This window comes from Sitophilus oryzae, unplaced genomic scaffold (genome assembly GCF_002938485.1).
Source record: "Sitophilus oryzae breed Bouriz unplaced genomic scaffold, Soryzae_2.0 scaffold_1441_pilon_pilon, whole genome shotgun sequence".
NCBI classification, from domain to species: domain Eukaryota; kingdom Metazoa; phylum Arthropoda; class Insecta; order Coleoptera; family Curculionidae; genus Sitophilus; species Sitophilus oryzae.
The window spans coordinates 841,625-862,950 of NW_022146106.1; the positions used below are offsets into that span (position 1 = coordinate 841,625).

The window sequence follows — 21,326 nt, forward strand, 5'->3', positions numbered from 1 at the left end:
TCTGAAAAAATATGTTTATTTTTTGAAAGTTTGGTGCCCTCTAGCGAACAAACGAGGAGAATTTAAGTTTAATTAGAGGTAAATTTTGTATAGTGAACTTATTTTGATTTCAAAAATACGTAGTAGTTCTATGTCCACGGAATATTGGAACATCCTGTGTATCAGTTGTTTACGATATTCTCCATTGGTAGCAGCACCGGCGGAGAATGTACCAAGGCTATTAAAATACTTTATTCTTAAGTGCACTAAATTTATTTAGATACTGTGGACTTAGTAATCGAAGTAGTAGATTATTCTTTTACATTTATGTTGCTGGGAAATGACGATCGATGACATTTCCCATATATAAATTTTACATATAAAATAACAGCGATCTTCACTTTTTTTTCGATCATACTGTAGTTGCCGTGCGAGCACAAATGTTGATATGGTTACTCTAAATGTTTATAGGTAATCTTTTTATTCAAAGATTTAAATATAATAAAAATAGATACTGACCATTACACTTTCTATATTGGATTGATATGTAAATATGATTATTTTTAATTATTGCTGATAGCCTTATCTAAACCAATTAATATGATCAAATGAGAGATATTCTAATTTTGTTACATATTTAACATTTTACTTTTTAAAACATAGTTGTTGTTTAAATATATTTATAGATTGTTAATATATAAATTGTTTAGTACACATACACTGTTTAACCTTTCACTATGTAACGTTTTTTCTTCGTCAGGATAAAAAAACTAAAGATACAAAACTTTTATTTAAAAATTTGTGAGGAACTTGTAAAAGTGTTCAAGATAGAATAATAGGCAAACATATTATTCTAACTATCTTGAATATACAGTGTAAAATTAAATCAGTAGATACTCAACTTTCATATTTCAGAATATTTTTCCTAATTTATGTTACGACACTAAACAATTATGAAATATCTGTTTTTAATCCTGAAAAGTTTGAAGTGCGTATTTTTTTACTTGCAAGGTATTAACGATAAGATAGCTGATCTCAACTAGGATTAGAAATTTAATTCTGTTTTAATCTAGTATGTGTAGTTTGACATAGCAAATGAATGAATTTTTGTAATCAAATCTATATCATGATATTTTTTTTTTCTTTTAAATCACACTGTTATGATACGTGCTTATTTTTAATATAAAAACTTATATTTATATACAGTGACAGTAAGAAAGTTTCCTAAAATTGGAGTTATATTATTGGATAAGAAATAATTTTTACATACGTCATGTGATAACTATCATGATAAAATAAAAAGGTTTTTAAATATGTAAAAAATGTATTGAGATAACTAAACTCCGGAAAATATCAGATATAAATGTCCAATTTTACGACCGTATGTCATTTTTGAAAAGTAAACCAGATAATTAACTTTTTATAATTGTAAAACCTTTGACGAGGGACAGGGGACTCACAATATTTTATGATGTTTATTTCAAAATTTAATTTGATTTAAAAAAGGTGCGACATGTTTCGGGATTCATTTAATGCCCATCTTCAGGCCCAGAAAGACAAGTCACATCAGGAAGCCCCACCCGGAAGAAATAAAAAAATTGGCTTGTTAAAATTCATTAAACAATTGTTCTCAGTGTAATTGCAAAAATCCAATTTCAATTACAATGAGAACAATTATTTATTGAATTTTAACAAGCCAATTTTTTTATTTCTTCCGAGTAGTATTGCTTCCTGATGTGACTTGTGTCTTTATGGGCTTGAATATGGAAATTAAATGAATCCCGAAACATGTCGCCCCATTTTTAAATCAAATTAAATTTTGAAATAAACATCATAAAAGATTGTGAGTTTTTTGAGTCCCCTGCCTCTCGTCAGAGGTTTTACATTGATATGTACTCACACTGGGTTGGAGAACGTTTAGTTTTTATAATTATTAATTCTTTGAAAATTTTTTTTTTAATGTATTACAATAACAATATAATTTATAGAAAGCTGTATTCAGTATAATTATTTAAAAATATTTCTAAAAATTTTTTTTAAGGTTGTAATTTTTTCTTATATCATCACCATTATTTTCACCTTATTCAACCATTTCCAATTATGGTGTAGACTCCATCATATATTTAGATAATTCCTTTGTAGTTAGGCTCATTATTATCTATTGTTGGTTATGCGGACCGAAGTTATCCCCGCTAATTTCCTAATACCATGGTTCCATCTCAGATTTGGTCTTCTTCTAGGTCTCTTAATGCCTCGTGAGTACCGTGCTGTAATTTTTATGATCCTCTGTTCCTTGCTTCTTGCCATGTGTCCTGCCCATTGCCACTTGAGGGATTTGATTCTGTGGATGACATTACATTTATGTGGGTCTGTTATCGTATGCACTCTATTCTTATACGGTCTTTCTTAATTATTCCCAGTACATTTCGTTCCATTGTCCTTTTGTTCCGTTTTAAGTGTCCAGGTTTAGCATGCATATGTCATAATTGGTACTACACATTGGTCGATTGTTTTCTTGTTTAGATAAAGTGGCATTCAAGATTTAAATATGATTTCGTTTCTTCATGTACTCCATGCTAATTTAATTCTTCTGTTGATTTCTGGTAGTAGAGATTTAGAGATCCCGAGCTGTGTATTAGTTGTCCCAAATATATGAGTATTCTTCTATTTCCAGTGTTATTATTAGAGAATGTATTTTCTGTCTACTAGTTGTACATTTTTTAATCCAACAACTAGTTTTTTTTTTAAATTCATTTTGAGACCTACTTGATTGCTAACTGTATTTATTTCGTTAATTTATGCTTGTTTACTTTATAATTCACCTTTTATCTCTCAAAACCCCTTTTAAATTTAATTTGTAAATACGTAAAGCTAATTGTGAAATTAGTATTCTACGGTAATAATCATTAAATATATCTACACAATTTTGTAACTATTCTGTAAAAACTACTCAAAAATATTATATTTTTAAAAGTCGCTGATTAAAGATGCGGTAATATATCCATATTATTTTTATGTATTTACTTAGGTACAATTTATTTCACTTAATAACTGGTATTGATGTGATCGCTATACTAAATTTGTATACCCACCTTGATGCGATCAAAATGAATACTCAAAGCAGATATAGCATTACAGTACTACTTTAATATGTCATGTCAATCAGATATCGGTGATTCATAATTCCCGTTATATCTTTAAACTATAATCCTTAATGCAATTTCTCTAAATTGCATTATTTAAAAAAATGTCACTCAGGAAAATTACTAGCCGTGTTAATATCAAAAATTGTATTTTTTTATTTTTGTAATGCACTAAGTATATGTGTTTAGAATACCTAAAATATTTTTGTGGTACAAATGTATTATTTCAGAAATCTAATATTTCTAGGTGTTACACATATTTAAATTGTCCTTGTTATTGATTATGATAGTCTGACATAAGTGTGATAAGGTAGGTATTAACCATAAACAAGTAAATAAAATTGGAAAACCAATACCCGTTGTGTAGGACAAAATTAATTATTGATAAGCAACTATGCGCTAGTCCAAAACAATATAAATTATTGCGTATCTGTAAAAATGGTTAGCACCAACCATAATTTAACTATAAAGAAATTGTGTGTACACTGTGCGCGCATATTTGAAGTGAAACTTCTTACTAACAGCTATTAAATTGAAGAATTTGAAGGACATATTTGAAAAAGTGTAGTTTGAAATGTTGAAAAAGTAATAAATTAAAAATTAATAAATAATTTGATTCACTTTCACAAAATTTGTATCTGAAGATTCTATTCGGGCGCCTAGTTTGGTTCCAGTCGATCCATAATTAAGAAAAATCTTGATAATTTTGTTTATTTAGAGGCATCAATTCGAAACGTCGCGGGCATCATCCTGTAGCCCGTCCCCAATTATGCCGAAATCGACCCACATTCTTTTTCAATATCAAATCCTTAGTCCCACCCTGATCAAGATGTAAACTAAACGTCGTGTCCAACTTTGCAGGGTGGAACCGTGTACACCGTTGCTCCATAGCCTACCCACCAAATTTGGTCGCGATCGGACGACATCAACTTTTGACGTTTCTTACTTAATTTGTACCGACCGCCTATATTAACAAGTTAAATAAAGACATACATTTTTTTACCTTGTTTATGAAAATAAATATAGAGTATATTAGAGTATATGATTTTTAGAAAGCTCATGATAAGGGAAATGAAATAAGATATATATCCAGGGTATTCCATTTAAAAAAATCAAATTTGGGTTAGATTTCAAGTATGAGACAACATACAGTGAAAAACTAGTTACGCCACTGAATTCTACGTACTTCATAAAACACATGAAAATGGGACACACTGTACACATTGGCGAACGATTTTTTCATTCGATTAAATCGACTCTCGTATTTTCTGAGATATCAATGAACATTGATAGTGTCGTCACCCTATACCGAGTGCCCCTCAAATGTGGCTCACCCCGATAATTTTATTATTTTTTCAGATAAAACAACGAGATTTGGTATGTTAGTATGTGATATATATTAGGATTGATTGACATATTCAATTGTTTTCTGTCACTTCCGGCTTCACCGGAAATGACTTCAAGTTTTAGGTTAGTTAATATTTTTAAATGGCACCCTTGGTATTTTTTTACTTTATTCGATAGTGCCACTCTGAATAAGAATGACATATCATTTGTCAACTTTTGATATTTTCGCATATGGTTTATTTGAAATTGTAACATGCGGTTCATAACGACAATTTGACTCGAAACAAGTGTGTAGTAGCAAACTATTCGTAAAAAAGTAACAGAGGATCATTCCAAATATGCTAATGAGCCACCCCCGTTCCATTTGAAAAAATTTAGATATGATTAAAAATACGATTTGGGCATATTTTAACCGGCCAGGACAAGACACTAAAAACATTAGACGATCAAATCTATTTTCCGAGGCTCCTTGATTAAAAATTAGTGTTTTTAACACAGCCATGGCACTCTAGATTGAAATTTATTCGAATATGTCAAAAGTTGACATATTATATGTCATTCGATTCAGAGTGTCATTTTCTATCAAATAAAGTAAAAAAATATCGAGGGTCCGAAATCAAAAGTTGTAGTCATTTCCGGTGAAACAGGAAGTGGCAGAAAACAATTAAATACGGCAATCAATCCTAATTTATGTCATATACTAACATACCAAATTTCGTTTTTTGAAAAAATAAAAAAGTTATAGGGGTGAGCCACTTCTGAGACGCACCCGGTATATATAAACTGTAAAATTGTTAAGCTTAGGTATTGTCTAATTTTCAAAGTATTTAACCAGATTAGTTCAAAATGGATTATTCAAGATTAACGTATAGTAGTAGAATTAGTAAGTAGAATTCCGAGGAATTTTTCAAAATGGTGTAATTTTTAATACAGATAAAAAATAGTATTGTTGTTTGGGTGTTTAGTCATTAAAATATTTAATTTACCAGATTGCACTAAGTTGTAAATCAGTCTATGGTTTGAATGCATTTATGTAAAATGTATATAATTACAATACATTTTACATAACCTAACCAAACCAAACCATATATCAATTTACAACTTAGTGCAACCTGGTAAAATAAACATTTTAATGACTAAACACCTAAACAACAATACTATTTTTTATCTACATTAAAAATTGCACCATTTTGAAATATTCCTGTGATAAAGTTTTTATCACAGATGAATTATAAATAATTCAAATTCAACCCAAAAATTACGAAATAATATGTAGTTATTTTAAAGAGTTTTATGGATTAATGCTCATTCATGAAAATAATGAGTAAAGAGGATGGAGTTTACAACTAAAATAATCCTGAAAGAAGCGTACAAGTTTGTAGTTTTGTATAAAAAATGTTTAAGAAAATCTATTCCTTCCAATTATGATAAAAAAATTTTAACTCCACAAATATAAGTATGTTTTAATTAGTATCTGATTAATTAAAGTGTTAGTAAGAAACGATTTCTATTGGGTATGAGTATTTGGAGGGGAAAAATATTTGCCAAATATATAAAAATAGGTCCTAAGGACTGATAGTTAACTCGACTGCTGAGGGCATGCTACTAAAATTTTGTCACACTGTATATGATTTTCATCAGTCGAGTCGGGAAAAAAGTAGATATTTATTTCAATAAAATTATATTTTATTTTATTATAAATATCAGTCTTGTCAAAAGCATACTATTACAGTTATGTAGATTAAATTATATCATATTATTCTTTGTGAAAACTGTAAATAACAATTTTAAGTGTATTAAACATTACATATCCTCAACTAAGGCTTCTACTAAAAGCACATCCACTGAGTAGTCTGTTTCTTTGGGATTAATCACTGGGATTAAAAAAAACTTAACTAATAAGCCGCACAATTGTCCACTTTGTATGTGAAAAATAGATCTCTGGCAATCAAACTTTAATTTCTTCGAAACTATCTCTTGCAAAACATACGAGTTCTAAAAACAGTATTTCAAGTCCATGAACTAACAAACAATCAAGTCACCATACACTTTATTTCTTTTCTTCATTATGACTTAGAGTATTGGATAGACATAATAATCTAACAATCAGCACTTACTCTGCGGTCATCATCTGTCTCGTAATCCAATTTTCTAGGTCTCTGTTCTATTTCTGGTTCATCATCTCCATCGAAAAATATACTAGCCGCATGACTACTCGTATTATTCAATCTACTTCCATATGATAAGTTAGGAGTAGAACTATAATTAGAATTATTATTAACAATTTTTCTTTCTGTTACTTCTGTATGAATCAGTGTAGCTACTTCCTCCCTCTGATCTTCTGATACAAACCGTGATGTAGTCAGTGACCCTGAAGTTGTACTGGTGTTTTGGTGGTTCGTATAAGATAGCGAAGCATAAGAACTGTTGACGCTTCTCGATTCCTTTAATGTTGCTACTGTAACGCTACCATCGCTTACCGGTCTTCGAATCTCTTTGGAAGGAGAATTTGTAGCTTTGAGAATTGATTTGGTTTGTTTTTTTGGGTTAGGGTTGAAACTACTTGTTTTTCCTCTCACATAAGATGATTCTGATTCTTCACTTGTTTTTGATTCTGCTTGAGTTAAAGCTTGTTCGGCTTCTGTATTAGAAGTAGCACTAGTATTCACTTTATTACTTGATTTGTCATTTTGATTAACATGAAACGTGGCTGGAAGTGGTGGAGGATTTTTCTTTGGAGATTTTTCTTTTCGCAAATTGGGAGATGATTTCGAAGGTATATCTTCAGTCGAAACTGGTTTGTTTACTATATTAGAAGTAGCACTAGACTTCACTTTATTGCTTGATTTGTCATTTAGATTAGCATAAAATTTGTCTGGAAGTGGCGGAAGTTTTTTCTTCGGGGATTTTTCTTTTTTCGAATCAGGACATGATTTTGAAGGGATGTCTTCACTCGGTGGTTCCTCATTGTAGTTTTGAAGCCTGAGGGCAGGTACTCTTACAGTAGCTGTTGCATCTAATTAAAAATATTATCAATTCTATGATTAATTTTGTACCTACAGTCACCGGCACAAAAAACAAGCACCTTAAAGTTTTAATGTATTTTAAAGTTATATACACGGTAGTCCGAACTGTATTCCGGAAACTTCGGCAGCATATACTGCAGATAAAAATAAGTAAAAAAGTTAGTATAAATCTATGTCCTAAAATGCTAAGTTTCGGAGATACAGGATGTAGAAGTTTCAGTTTTATTTCGATTTTTTCCAAATAATTTCTGAAGTAACGTCAATATTTGGATGAAAATTGGTGTCTGGGCGTTTTTTGACATGAGAGATTTGATTTTGATGTCAATATAACTCCTATTTGTAGGGAGCGCCACTTGCATGTATGTATGTCTTTTAACTGTTTTGAAGAGTAATAACTTTTCGTCCGTACCTGTATAAAACTACTGAGTGAAAAAATATATTATATATTAATATAATTCCGTGATTTTTTACGTGAAAAATGTATGTTTCTTGGTAAAAATCGCTACGTGCAACCGTTCTCAAGATATTTAGAATTGACATAATCAATTCATGGTCATTATTGACAAAAATAATCATGTTGAGTAGATAGTTATTTGACAGAAATGATTTTGGAAACTTTTTTAAATTAATCATAAATTTTTCTTCGAAATAAATATGATAAACAGTTTCTGTTGAATTTTTGACACAAAATAATTTCAAATTTAGGATTTCAGTCTATTAACTATGTAGTCAACATGTTTAATCTTTGTCGATGATGACAGGTATTGATATTTTCGATTCCAGATATCTCGAGAACCATTACTTGTAGCGATTTTTACCAAAAGACCTTTTTACGTAAAAAACGTCGTTAATATAATATATTTTTTAATCAGTACTTTTATACAGGTACGGACGGAAAGTTATTACTCTTCAAACCAGTTAAAAAATAAGTAGGTAACGCCCTCTACAAGTAGGAGTGATATTGATATCAAAATCAAATTTCTTATGTCAAAAAACTCCCAGACACCAATTTTCATCCAAATATTGACGTTACTTCAGAAATTATTTGAAAAAAATCGAAATAAAAATGAAACTTTTACACCCTGTATATCGGAAACTGATCATTCTAGGACGTATATTTATATGAACTTTTCAAACGATTGGATTATGATTACTTATTTTTATCTGCAGTATTATTTGCTGCCGAAGTTTCCGGAATACACCTTGTATTGTGTTCTAGTTGACCGATTTCGATGATCTTTTTAAACAATTTGCAGATAAATTATTTGACTTTTTAGTATCTCTTTCTAAATTAAAAATAAAAGTTTCTATCTGTCAATTATACGAGGGAACACAAAGTGTTGATATTTTAGTGGAAGTTTGAAATATGTTAAAAAAGAAAGGAATTTGAAAATCAGTTTATCAGAGATGAACCAAAAAAAAAACTATCGAAAAAGGATGTACCTAGATGATTTTTAAATCCCTTGCTGTCTTAACATATTCCACAGGGTGTTTTAAATTTTCACCAAAGTATCAACATTTTGTTTTCCTTCATATAATTCACGGATGGAAACTTTATTTTTATTTTAGAAAGAGAGACTAAAGAGTCAAATAATTTAGCTATATATTGCTTAAAAAATCATCAAAATCGGCCAACTAGAACAAAATATATTGAACTTTAAAATACACCAAAATTTTAAGATGCCTCTTTTCTGTGCCTGTGAGTGTAATTTAATATTCTTACTTGAAGGCAAATCGTCAAACTCCGATCGAATTCTATATCCCACACAAACAACTCCGGTATCTTGTGTATTTTTGGATGGTTTGGCCGTGGATTCCCTTGTAAACTTTGCTCTAAAACCTCCGAAAAGCCCCATAACGAAAATCTGACGTTAAAGTAGCAAATCAATGCATTCGGGATATCAAACTGCGGTGTATGTATAAGAAAAAAGTTATCAGTGGTTCTGATAGTATTCTATATGTTATCTTGCCTTATCTTTTTAAACGATTTTTTTTGTTTTAATGATAGGTAAGACCTACCTACAGAATTATCTAAACTCTTACAAATAGTACAAATAACATTATCGCGCTACCATATCATAGGTTAAAAATAATTTTTCAAATTTCAATTGTTCATTAAAAGGTAATTATTTTTCGCGATATTTTATTATAATGGTTATTGAGATTTAAAAAAATACATGTTAGATAGAATACGGATTCGTTTAGCTGTGCGTAACTATCTAAATACGTCCTGATAAGGCAACTAAGCATTCAAGGTACAAACAACTCACGTTATGTACAACTAAATATAGATTTTCATATTTGGATTGTAAGAAAATAATAAAAATAAGCGAATATGTAATATGGTTTTATTTTAATTCAGAATTTTAAAAGCACAAAAATATTAATATTTTTTTTGATCCGTAATCACAAAATGTATGCATAACCTAATGTCCACCAGAAATATTTTTGTATTATCAAAAAAATTGAAATTGCGATTTTTTTTATTTTGGCCTGTGCACCACCGACTTTTTTAAAATAAAAAAATAATTTTTTTGTTATATTTTATCAAAAATATTGTCAAAAAGAATCAAATTGACTGTGAAATTACAGCGTTTTATATATATTATATCATCATTCATTAGCTTATTCAACCATTTCCAATTATGGTTTAGCCTCCCCCTTAGATACTCTTTTTGTAGTTGAGCCCATTGTTGCCTATTGTTGGCTATGCGGACCCAAGTTATCTCTGCTAATTTCCTAAGATCATGGTACTATCCAAAGACATTATAAATATAGACCGAACATCTCATTCATAAATACTCGTTGGTAGTTTATCAAACATTCCAATGTGTCAAACAAGGACAGAAGAGACAGAGAAGTCTAAAATTTCCGACCCCGGCAACTAGGCGCATTTGGATTGTTCTAATGGCCAGTAGCGTATCGTTTTTTGGAACGAATTTAATTAGTAAAGTAAAAGTAAAGTAATTAGTAAAGTGTTTACTCCATATTAATATACTACATTAATACTTTTTCGTCAGATGAGTTTTGTTATAAGGTCTAATATAATAATATAATTAATATCCCACATATACTTATGTTGAAACGTTAGTAGGTAGTTTTCGAAAATCGCTCCAACGTCGACTTTCAATTTAAACTTTCAGTTAATTCTATATAAACTTTCAGTTACTTTTGAATATTTACAGAGTGACTCAGGCTTCCGAAACAGTTCTATATTAGGTTTGTGGTTGGTGACTTTTCTTTCAATTTTTTTTCAGAATATGGAGGCAATGGTAAAGCACATTTTAGACAGTTTTGTAAACATAGCTGGCCGGAACATATTTTCAAACTAAAGTTGTAGATTTGCCATTAAATTTCCATTCCAGAAATACCTAGGGTTGCCACCTGTCCTTTTTTGAAAAGGACAGTCCTTTTTTGGAATAACTTGTCCTTTTGACTTTTTTGACTTAAAAGTCATTTTTATTACATTATTTTCCCTGAGAAAATTACCTACAGCAAACAGAAATATTATTTTCGTCCAAATTTAATTAGAGATGTTATAAAACTTATAAATAAATTTTTCTTGTTTAGAATAGGCAACATTATTTAGAACTTCCGTTTAATCTCAAATGATAATTTAGGTTTTTAGTTTTACCTTTTTGATCTTAAAAAGAACTTTTTAAAATTAGTAATTAGTAACGATTTAGTTAGTTCGCAATCGATAGCTTCCTGTAAAGTACTGTGTAATAGTTGTTTAATCTTGTATTATTAATAACTTCCTATACCTAAAATCAATATTTAATAAGAAAATTGTGTTTTTTTGAAAATATAAGACAAGATTTGACTTTCGGTCTTCTTCTTGTATTATGATGGCTCTGATACGAGGCAATTACCTTTTAGTCTCTCAATAGAAGGCATTTATCATTAAAAGTATCAAATCTGTGTGCTACAATATGGGATTTCTGTCGCATAATAATGAATATTGCGTTTATTTACAAATCCATTACTTTTAAAGGTAGCTTCATCAGACAATCAAATTTTAGTTAAATGTCCCAATCTTCATGAACTGTATTAAGCATATGTATAGCGGTTTGAATCACCCTGTATGTTGACAAAAATATTTTGAAAATGTGCGTTACAATGGCCCCCATCTTATGTAAAAAATTGAAATAAAAATTACAAACCAAAAACGTAATAGGTAAAAAGCTTTTTTGGAGGCCTGGGTCACTCTGTATATAGGTATGTATAAAACTAGTAGCCTAAGAATTATTTACAGTTCGTCCCATTCTAAAAAAAAGGTAAACACACCGTACAAATAACTCTAGGAAGACGTATTTGTACGGTGGTAAAAAATTGTTTATTAAACGAGGCCGAAGGGGCAGATATAATAATGCAATAAAATGTAAAAAAGGGCTGGTAAACACCTTTGTTTATTTGTTGAGCAAAATTCCTTTAGAATATCGTATATGATGACCAAAATATGACGCAATTTTAAGAAAAAAAATGTCACTTTCTGGCTTATAATAAAGTTTCAAATGCAACGTTTATATTCAAATTTGTTATGATTTACAACAGTTAAGTAGTAATTGAGACGAATTATAATTCAATTACCGGCTACTTGTTTTAATAGCTCAAAATTCAACAAATATAATTAGAAATTATTTTAATTGTGAGAGGCTCCCTTGTGGGACGCCTATGTGCGGCGATTACGGCGCGGCGGAAACAATACCTACCTGTGAAAAGACAAATTCGGGTAATTTGAGCTTATTTTTCCACACATTTGACACTGTCGTACCATATTGAAAATTCGCAGATTCAAAAGTACGTTAAACAAAAGCAAAAACTACTGAAAAACACTGAAAAGTTCACTTCGGACTTGATTCCGATTTCAAACACACCGTAAGTTAAACGTAGTACGCTATAACGGACCAAGGGCCGTCGCGAGGGGTGGTGGGACGGACGGCTCATTTCATTCTGGAAGACTAGCAGCGACGTTGCCAATGGTTCTAGACGTTTCAGCACATTAAACAGTAAACATGTCCTTTAACAGTAACGCATATATCCTCTGGTTAATAACATATTATTACGCATGCTTCTTTAAAGATAAACTATTAATTTAATTAAGAAATTGAGATTTATTGATATCCGGTGAAGGTTTTAAAGTCACCTTTTCTGCAAATCAAACTATGTAGATAGGCGCAAATTTGAGATGTGGCAATATCGCCTTCTCTATCTCAGTTGGTTTTTACAGTACGTAGTCAACCTCCGATTGTTTGATCGGGTTAAAATGCAAAATGTGATATCTGTTCTTCCTAAATCTATGGTACTATCTCAGGGTTTGGTCTTCCTCTAAGTCTCTTAATTCCTCGTGGATCCTATGCTGTAATTTTTGTGGTTCATCTGTTGTCCGTCCTTCTTGCCAGGTGTCCTGTCCATTGCCATTTGAGGGATTTGATTCTGTGGATGGCATCTTTTACCGTTTTTGTTGATTATTCCCAGCATATTTCGTTCCATTGAGCGTTGTGCGACCTGCAATTTCCTTGTAATAATGTCCGTTTTAGGTGTCCAGGTTTCGCGCATATGTCGTGACTGGTAGTACACATTGGTCGAATGTTTTCTTGTTTAGATAAAGTGGCATTCAAGATTTGAATATGATTGCGTTATTACCAGGTTGCACTAAGTTGTAAACCGGTCTATGGTTTGAATCAGGGTTGGAAAAAATCATGATTTTTTTTAAAAAATCAAAAAAATCAGATTTTTTTTATTTAATTTAGATTTTGTTGATTTTAATTCAAAACAATATTTAAATCGGATTTCCAGATGATTAGGACTTATTTTCCAATTAAAGTCCTATCCTAAATGGCTAAATCTTTATAATTCTGCCCGATACCGATATCATTAACAATTTTACGGCGCGTGTCATTTTTCCACATCGGTCACCAATATATTCCGCATAAAAATTCGCTCGCTTCAGATCAAAAGGATTTTTTTTTCAAACGTCTCAAGAGTATTAATTTTTGTAATTTTAATGCCTATGCATAAAAGTAAAGCACTGTTACGCATAAGCACAAAAGTACAAAAATATATTATCAAACAAAAAAACTATTAAGTGTCAAATTCAACGAGGGTACAAATTGTTGCTCGATTACTGTTTCTATTATTAGCAATGTTTCAAATTGATTAAAAAATTATTTGTAATGTCTTAAGAAAAGAGTATGTCCTTTTCGGAGTAAAAAGGTACTTTTTGTGCCTTCCTGTCCTGTAACGTCGGAATAACTTTACGATGGTCCTTCAATTCGTCAAAAAAGGTATAATTTTTACTCCTACTAAAACAATACACTATTGTTCGGAAATAGTCTTAATTCGAGAATGAAATTAATAAGATATTATCTAATGTCAAAGTGTAAGGAACTTACATCAAAATGTCGGTAGGAATTTGGAAACATTTTCAAAAAAAAATACACCGTTTGAAAAAAAAATATATAAAACAACATACAGTAGAACTCGGTTATAACGAACTTGAAGGGACCAAAACATTTGTTTGCTATTGCCGAGTGATCGTTATATCCAGTTTTTTGTTAATTTGTATTTTTTTTTAAATAAAAAACTACATACGTATTAAACATCATAAAAAAACTGTATTTCAAAAATGTATACATATGTGCTACATAAGTACATATATTAAAAAAAAATGCAGGAACATACAAACTGTATGAAGTTATGTAGGTATTCATAATGCGGAAAACAAACTGGCGCACATAATGAGAAATATAAACGCATAAATGCAAATTAAGGTATGTAGGAAAATACAGATGAGAAGATATATATCAGATGTATTCTAATGTACAAAAGAACCTGCGAAACTTTAAACATTACCTAATTACTTTTTGGTAAAAAGTAGTCGGTCATTTTGTTTTGAACTTTATTTTTCGTAAAAGCTTGTTTTTCTATGTAAGAATACAATTTATCATATGCACTGACTACACTAGAATCGGCACCAAAATAGTGCAAGAACTATGAGACTGCAGTCATTGAATGAGGAGTTTTTGAAACGGTTGGTACTTCTTCACTTGGTTCATCTTCTCCATCTTCATTTTCTGAATCAATGGCGAGATCAATGGTGTCAACCTCTGGCGTCATTAGTTCAACATCGCTTGGAAGTTCAGTGGTTACTACATTTTCATCGATTGATACAAAATCTGTACTACCAAACACCAACGACTTAGGCGTCCGAAATTCGTTTAATCACTAAAATTGACTACGATTTATTATTGCCGTGGGTGGCGTGATATTACTGCTACGTGATTGGTCAGGACAGTAAAACATATGCATATTTATTCGCTATAACCGATCCGAATGCGATTTTTCCCGATAAAAGAGTTCGTTTAAACCGATCGTTCGTTATAAATGTGTTCGTTATATCCAGCCATAAAAAGCACGTGTTTATATCGAAAGATAATTGGTACTTTATCAATGGTTCGTTAAAACCAAGCGTTCGTTATAACCCGGGATCGTTATAACCGAGTTCTACTGTATTTTCTGACAACGATTATAATTACTCGGGAATGAAGATATAGTCTCTATATCAGAAGAACCTTATTCTGCACTACACTGCGAATGATATGTATTCGAACAGCGACTTTTTGTCACTTATACATAAATTTTAAAATTTTAGTTTAGCGATCTAATGGATTCACACGAAATTACTTCAAAAATTGGTCCAACATTTAAATTGATGAACAGATATTTTTATATAGTTTTATCACATTTACAATTATTTTTCGATTTATTATCTGTTATATCTGTTATAGAAATATTTTTTATACTTTTCAAAGACACATTTTTATAACTTTTACAGTTATTTTTTTATTTATTATAAAGTTTCAATAATTTTTTTTTTATTTAAATCACATGATTAAAATAAAAAAAATCACTTGATTTAAATCACGATTTAAATCATGATTTAAATCATTTGATTTAAATCAAGCCAACCCTGGTTTGAATGCATTTATGTAAAATGTATTGTAATTATATACATTTTACATAAATGCATTCAAACCATAGATCGATTTACAACTTAGTGCAACCTGGTAAATTAATCATTTTAATCACTAAACACCCAAACAACAATACTATTTTTTATCTACATTAAAAATTACACCATTTTAAAAAATTCCTCGGTAACAGTTTTTATTACAGGTGAATTATAAAAAATTCGAATTCAACCCAAAAATTACGAAATAATATGTAGTTATTTTAAAGAGTTTTATGGATTAATGCTCATTCATGAAAATAATGAGTAAAGAAGATAGGGTTCACAATTAAAATAATCCTGAAAGAAGCGTACAAGTTTGTAGTTTTGTATAAAAAATGTTTAAGAAAATCTATTCCTTCCAATTATGATAAAAAAGTTTTGATGAAGTTACATTTGCCATACTTCGACTTCGTACATACACATGTTTTTGTAGTTGCTAAAAAAACCTTAACATATAGAAAAAAAAATATAAAAAATCCTCTTTCCGATTGTCACAAAAAAATGGTTTCGCATTCATGGTACCATCTCAGGGTTTGGTCTTCCTCTAAGTCTCTTAATTCCTCGTGGATCCTATGCTGTCACTTTTGTGGTTCATCTGTTGTCCGTCCTTCTTGCCAGGTGTCCTGTCCATTGCCACTTGAGGGATTTGATTCTGTGGATGGCATCTTTATCATTTTTGTTGATTATTCCCAGCATATTTCCTTCCATTGTGCGTTGTGCGACCAGCAATTTCGTTATAATGTCCGTTTTAAGTGTCCAGGTTTCGCATGCATGGGTAATGGCTAGTAGCACACATTGGTCGAATGTTTTCTTCTTTATTTAAAGTAGCATTCTAAATTTGAATATGATTGAGTTTCCTCCATTATATTCCGTGCTAACTTAATTCTTCGGTTGATTTGTGGTAGTAGAGATCTCGAAGTGTGTATTAGTTGTCCCAAATATATGCATTCTTCTACTATTTCCAGATTTTTGTTATTTATTAGAATGTCTTTTCTGTCTACTAGTTCGTTGTACATTACTTTAGTTTTTGCTAAATTCATTTTGAAACCTACTTTATTGCTGGCTGTATTTAGTTTGTTAATTTGTGTTTGTAGTTCTTCAGGACTATTGGCTATTAGGACTATATTATCAGCGAATCTTAAATGGTTAAGATATTTTCCATCTATTTTTAATTTTTTGTTGATAATCCGTCTAGTTGACGGAAGATTTCTTCTAGTGATGCTGTAAACAGCTTTGGGGATATCCTGTCTCCCTGTATTTTTTAAAAACTCTTTTGAAACCTACTGTCTATCAGTTCGAAACCCATTAATGCTTAAGTTCAAATAGAAAAATTGATAAAACAGTTTTTGCGAAGCTCGAAAAAACGTTTTGAATTCTGTCGGAAAAGTTTTGTATTGGCTATCTTATTTAATAGATTTTTAAATAATTATTAAAAATGCATTTGCCAAGTTTAATTTATTTAATTTTTTTTCAGTTTATCAATTGGATTGCATATGGGTAGACAAAATATCAAACAAGTAGCTCAAAGAAGATTAACTGAAATTTCGTTATTTATACAATCGTTATTTAAATGCGCTCAAGAAATAACGCATTCGGATTTAGTTTACACCTTTTTCCATCCGCTTTTAAGAGACCAACAAGAAGATGATCCCCAACACACTGCAGGTAAATATAATTAAGATTTGAGCTTATTTCATTTCAACTGCTGAAATTTAACGAACTGTTTGAATTTAATGTTTTAGAAAAAAGAAATCCATCAGAAGAAAGTGGCAAATTAAAAGGACAACTGAAATTGTCTCTTCATTACACCAAAGGAGTTTTTACAATAATGGTGCATCACGCTAGAGGTTTACCCAGGTTGCCTAACGGACAGGAGCCTTCAACGTATGTGAAAGTATATCTACAACCGGACAATCAAAAGAGCACAAAAAGAAAAACTAAGGTAGTGAAAAAGAACTGCCATCCTAGTTTTATGGAAATGGTAAGAAACTTGTTTTAGAATAATATCTCTATAATCGAACAAATGGCGTCAAATTTCTTTAGAAATGGCGATGGATGACATTTTATATGTAAACTTATCGTCAGTCCCAAGCAACTCTGTAACACACTCGACTCTGTAACTCTGTAACATCCCTATAAATTTTTATTTTTTCAGATAAAACGAAATTTGGTGTATGACATAAATTAGGATTGATTGGCATATTCAATTGTTTTTGGTCACTTTCTGTTTCACCGGAAATGACTACAACTTTTGATTTTTAAATAGCACCTTCGGTATTTTCTTACTTTATTCGATAGAAAATGACACTCTGAATAGAATGACATATCATATGTCAACTTTCACATTTCACAAATGGCTTATTTGAAATGGTAACATGCGGTTCATAACGACAATTTGACTCAAAATACCAAGTGTGTGGTACCAAATTATTGGTAAAAAAATGCTTTTTTCAAATATGCCAATTTGAGACATGATTAAGCTAATTAACTAAAAAAATTGAGATATGATTAAAAATACGATTTAGGCATCTTTTAACGGAGCAGGACAAGACACGAAAAACATTATTAGACGATGAAATCTATTTTTCCAAAGCTTGATTAAAAGTTAGTATTTTTAGCACACTCATGACACTCTAGATTGAAATTTAAAATTCGACTTTTTTGAAGTGAAAATGTAAAAACTTGACATATGATGTATCATTCTATTCAGAGTGTCATTTTCTATCGAAAAAAGCAAAAATACCGAAGGTTTCATTTAAAAATCAAAAGTTATAGTCATTTCCGGTGAAACAGGGAATGACCAAAAACAACTGAATACGTCAATAAATCCTAATTTATGTTATATACTAACATACCAAATTTGGTTTTTTTTATCTGAAAAAATAAAAAAAGTTATAGAGGTGAGACACTTTTGAGGCGCACCCGGTATAGGAACGTACTTAAAATTTTCTAAACAATATGAACTGATCTCAGACACACCTTAAAACTTCTATTTGACCTTAGATCTTATAAACTTCGTGGATAAGTAAATTCGCTCATTTTTTTTTGAAGGCACGCCAGCCACATTCGACTATCTGCTTATCTTTGTCTTTGACATTGAATGACCAATCGTTCTGTCTTTCTTTTGTGTAGATGTCATTTTAACAAAAGAAATTGTCCTACCATTTTTGCAAAACATTTTCTAAAACAGAATACTGCCAAAAAAATCCGAAGTTTGGAATCTGGAAGTTGGATTTCATTGTACAATAATTCGAAAAATCAAAACAAAATCAAACCTTAAAATCACAACAAAAGCGTCTCAGTTAAAAATCAAATTATTGACATATATTGGCATTTTCATTGTTGATATTGACAGTTTTGTGTGAATTGAAGGACAAGCTTTTTTAATGAACTGTTGTTTCCATTTAAGTTTCCCAGCCATGGATAAGACTATTTTCCTATTGCGGGCAGTTTCACATACCTTAACATATTTATTAGTCATAATATCTATTTATCCACTAAATATACTACAAAAACAAACTTTCAGAAGGAACTCAAATCGTTGAATTAAATAAAAATAACCTGTTATAAATTTAAATAAAGTGCATAAATTAATGTCGATTTTGAAAATAGCTACTAAGTATCACTAGAAAATTGCCATGGCGACACCAGCCATCTTGATTACAATTTTATTGAAAAATCACTTTTTATTCAAAATCTGAACCAGATAGGTATAGGAAACCCTAATATAGTTAAAAGAGCATATAAATCTGCTTTGACTTGTTTAAAAAATACATAGTGTTGCATTTGAAATAACGAAGTTTTTATATAAAATAGATACTTAAAATACCAGCAATTTTTGATACCCCTGATACGTATATCGCCATTACTCGCTGACGAGTATTCGACACGCATCAAAAGATGGTCACGCAAGGCGTTTTCTTTCATGAGCTTTTCTGTGACTGAAAAGCCCAATACGTGATGTTATTTGCCTACCGCACTCCGGACCTTCAAAAATCTCATTGCTCTATTGCCTCTTTACTTTTTGGTTGTCGCTGTTAACTGAGTTTACTCTTCTCCATTGAGTTCTATTGTGAACTGCTTCAACCTAATGATTCTGCATGTTAATCCCCTTTAAGTTTTCGTGGAAAATGTCCTTTGAGTTGTCCACCCGGCCTCCTCTTACCGTCTACAAGCTCACCGTAAAGCAGAGATTTTGGTATGCGGTTTTCTTGCATTCTGCATACGTGACCAACCCATCTTAAGCGCGATTTTGTAACCATGACTCCAATACTCTCGCAATTAGCTTTTTCAAGAACCGATACGTTTGAGACATGATGGAACCACCGGATTCTTAAGAGTTGTCTAAGGTGTCTCTGTTGCAACTTGTTTAATGCGTTCATGTATCGGCCGTACGGCACCCAGGTTTCGCTCCCATATAACATGGTGGGGATAATAATTGCTCGGTACACTGCAAGTTTCGTTTTTGTACTCATGTCATGATTGTAGAAAAGTCTTTTAATTTCCAGAATGCTCTTGAGGCGCTGCTAATCCTGTGCTGAATTGCAGAGTCGATATTGGCCTTTTCCGTAATCAAACTGCAGAGGTAATTAAATTCCGCTACATATTCCAATAGTTCTTCTCCGATTTTTATAGCATTGTTATGATTTTTCGGGCGAGTGCACATGATTTTGGATTTGTCAATGTTTAGCTTAAGGCCCAAAGCCTCGTATACCCAGGTATATGTGTTCAACATTTCTTGTAATTGTTGTAACGTGTTTGCAACTAGAGCGCGGTTTTGTACGTGTATTCCCCGGTTATTTCCGCAGTCTGATGCACTTCCTTTGTTCTTAAATATATTCACTATATATTGCTTAAATATATTCACTATATATACGCCGGGATCGCATCACAGCCAGCTGATTTGTTGTTTTTAAGCTGTTTTATGGATGCCATTATTTCCTGTTCTGTTATTGGGGTATCTAATACATCGAGGCTGTTATACTGAGGTATTGTGTTTAGTGATTCCATATTGGGGTTGTTTTCCTGGTTAAGGATATGGCTGTAATGCTCTTTCCAGCGGTTTCTAATTTGCTCTTTCTCTTTTAGAAGTTCGCCATTTTGTGTCATGATTGGGCAGCTTACCTTCTTGGTTGGGCCGTATACTTCTTTTACAGCCTCGAAGAATTTACCATAATCGTGATGCGTGGCGTACTATTGAATCTGATTAGCCTTTTGTGACCACCAATCATCCTTTAATTGGCGCAGATTTTTTCGAAGCGTGTTGTTGGCTCCTTTAAAGTTATCTACCAGCCTTGGATTGTGTGGATTTGTAGTGACTGCTTGATGTGCTCTATGCTTTTGTTCCAACAAGGTCTGTATATGAGGTTGATTTTCGTTAAACCAGTCTGGTTGTTTCTTTTTGTTGGACTTTCCCAGTACTGCTTCGATAGTTTTATGAATCGCATCCCTTAATTGTGTCCAGCCTTGTTCAGCTTCCAAGATTGAGATTGAAGTTATCGGTGGAAGTGATTCTTTGATGACTTCCCGGAGGTCATCGGCGGTATTTTTGGTCTCTAGACCCCGTACGTACAGTCTGGTCATGTTGTTTTGCTTTTTACACTGTGGATGTTTGGGTTTTAACCAATGACCTCTAAATAAAATAGACCCGGCATTTTATTCATAAAAAGAAAAAGATCAGAATCAGACATTCGTTTCTTGTTCTATGCGAGTGGGAACAAGACGGGCTGATCGCAGTCATGAAGGATTCCCGAGAGAATGACAACGCTGTTCAGAGATCTTGAGAATGTGTGCCAGTGGCGTAGTTACTTTGATTGT

The 21,326-nt window shown here is 31.5% G+C and overlaps 2 protein-coding genes across 5 annotated transcripts in view; one reads left to right on the plus strand and one right to left on the minus strand.

Annotated features, from left to right (window-relative positions):
• Window positions 1-21,326, plus strand: part of LOC115876959 (phosphatidylinositol 4-phosphate 3-kinase C2 domain-containing subunit alpha) — a 103,584-nt gene that overhangs the window by 78,391 nt on the left and 3,867 nt on the right. For all 3 annotated transcript variants that reach the window (XM_030893005.1, XM_030893004.1, XM_030893007.1), the window contains exons 27-28: window positions 16,984-17,174; window positions 17,252-17,490. In XM_030893005.1, coding sequence (XP_030748865.1) covers window positions 16,984-17,174; window positions 17,252-17,490 — 430 coding nt within the window. The remainder of the gene's footprint in view (window positions 1-16,983; window positions 17,175-17,251; window positions 17,491-21,326) is intronic.
• On the minus strand, window positions 6,137-9,479 carry LOC115876960 (probable serine/threonine-protein kinase DDB_G0276461). 2 transcript variants are annotated; one of them, XM_030893008.1, is made up of 2 exons: window positions 9,219-9,479; window positions 6,137-7,485 (listed from the first exon to the last, which is right to left on the minus strand). In XM_030893008.1, the coding sequence occupies exons 1-2, from the start codon at window positions 9,349-9,351 to the stop codon at window positions 6,569-6,571; spliced, it is 1,050 nt and encodes a 349-aa protein (XP_030748868.1). In that variant the 5' UTR covers window positions 9,352-9,479; the 3' UTR covers window positions 6,137-6,568. The 2 variants fall into 2 exon arrangements, with proteins under 2 accessions (XP_030748868.1, XP_030748869.1); XM_030893009.1 differs by having other exon boundaries at window positions 6,137-7,476; window positions 9,219-9,420.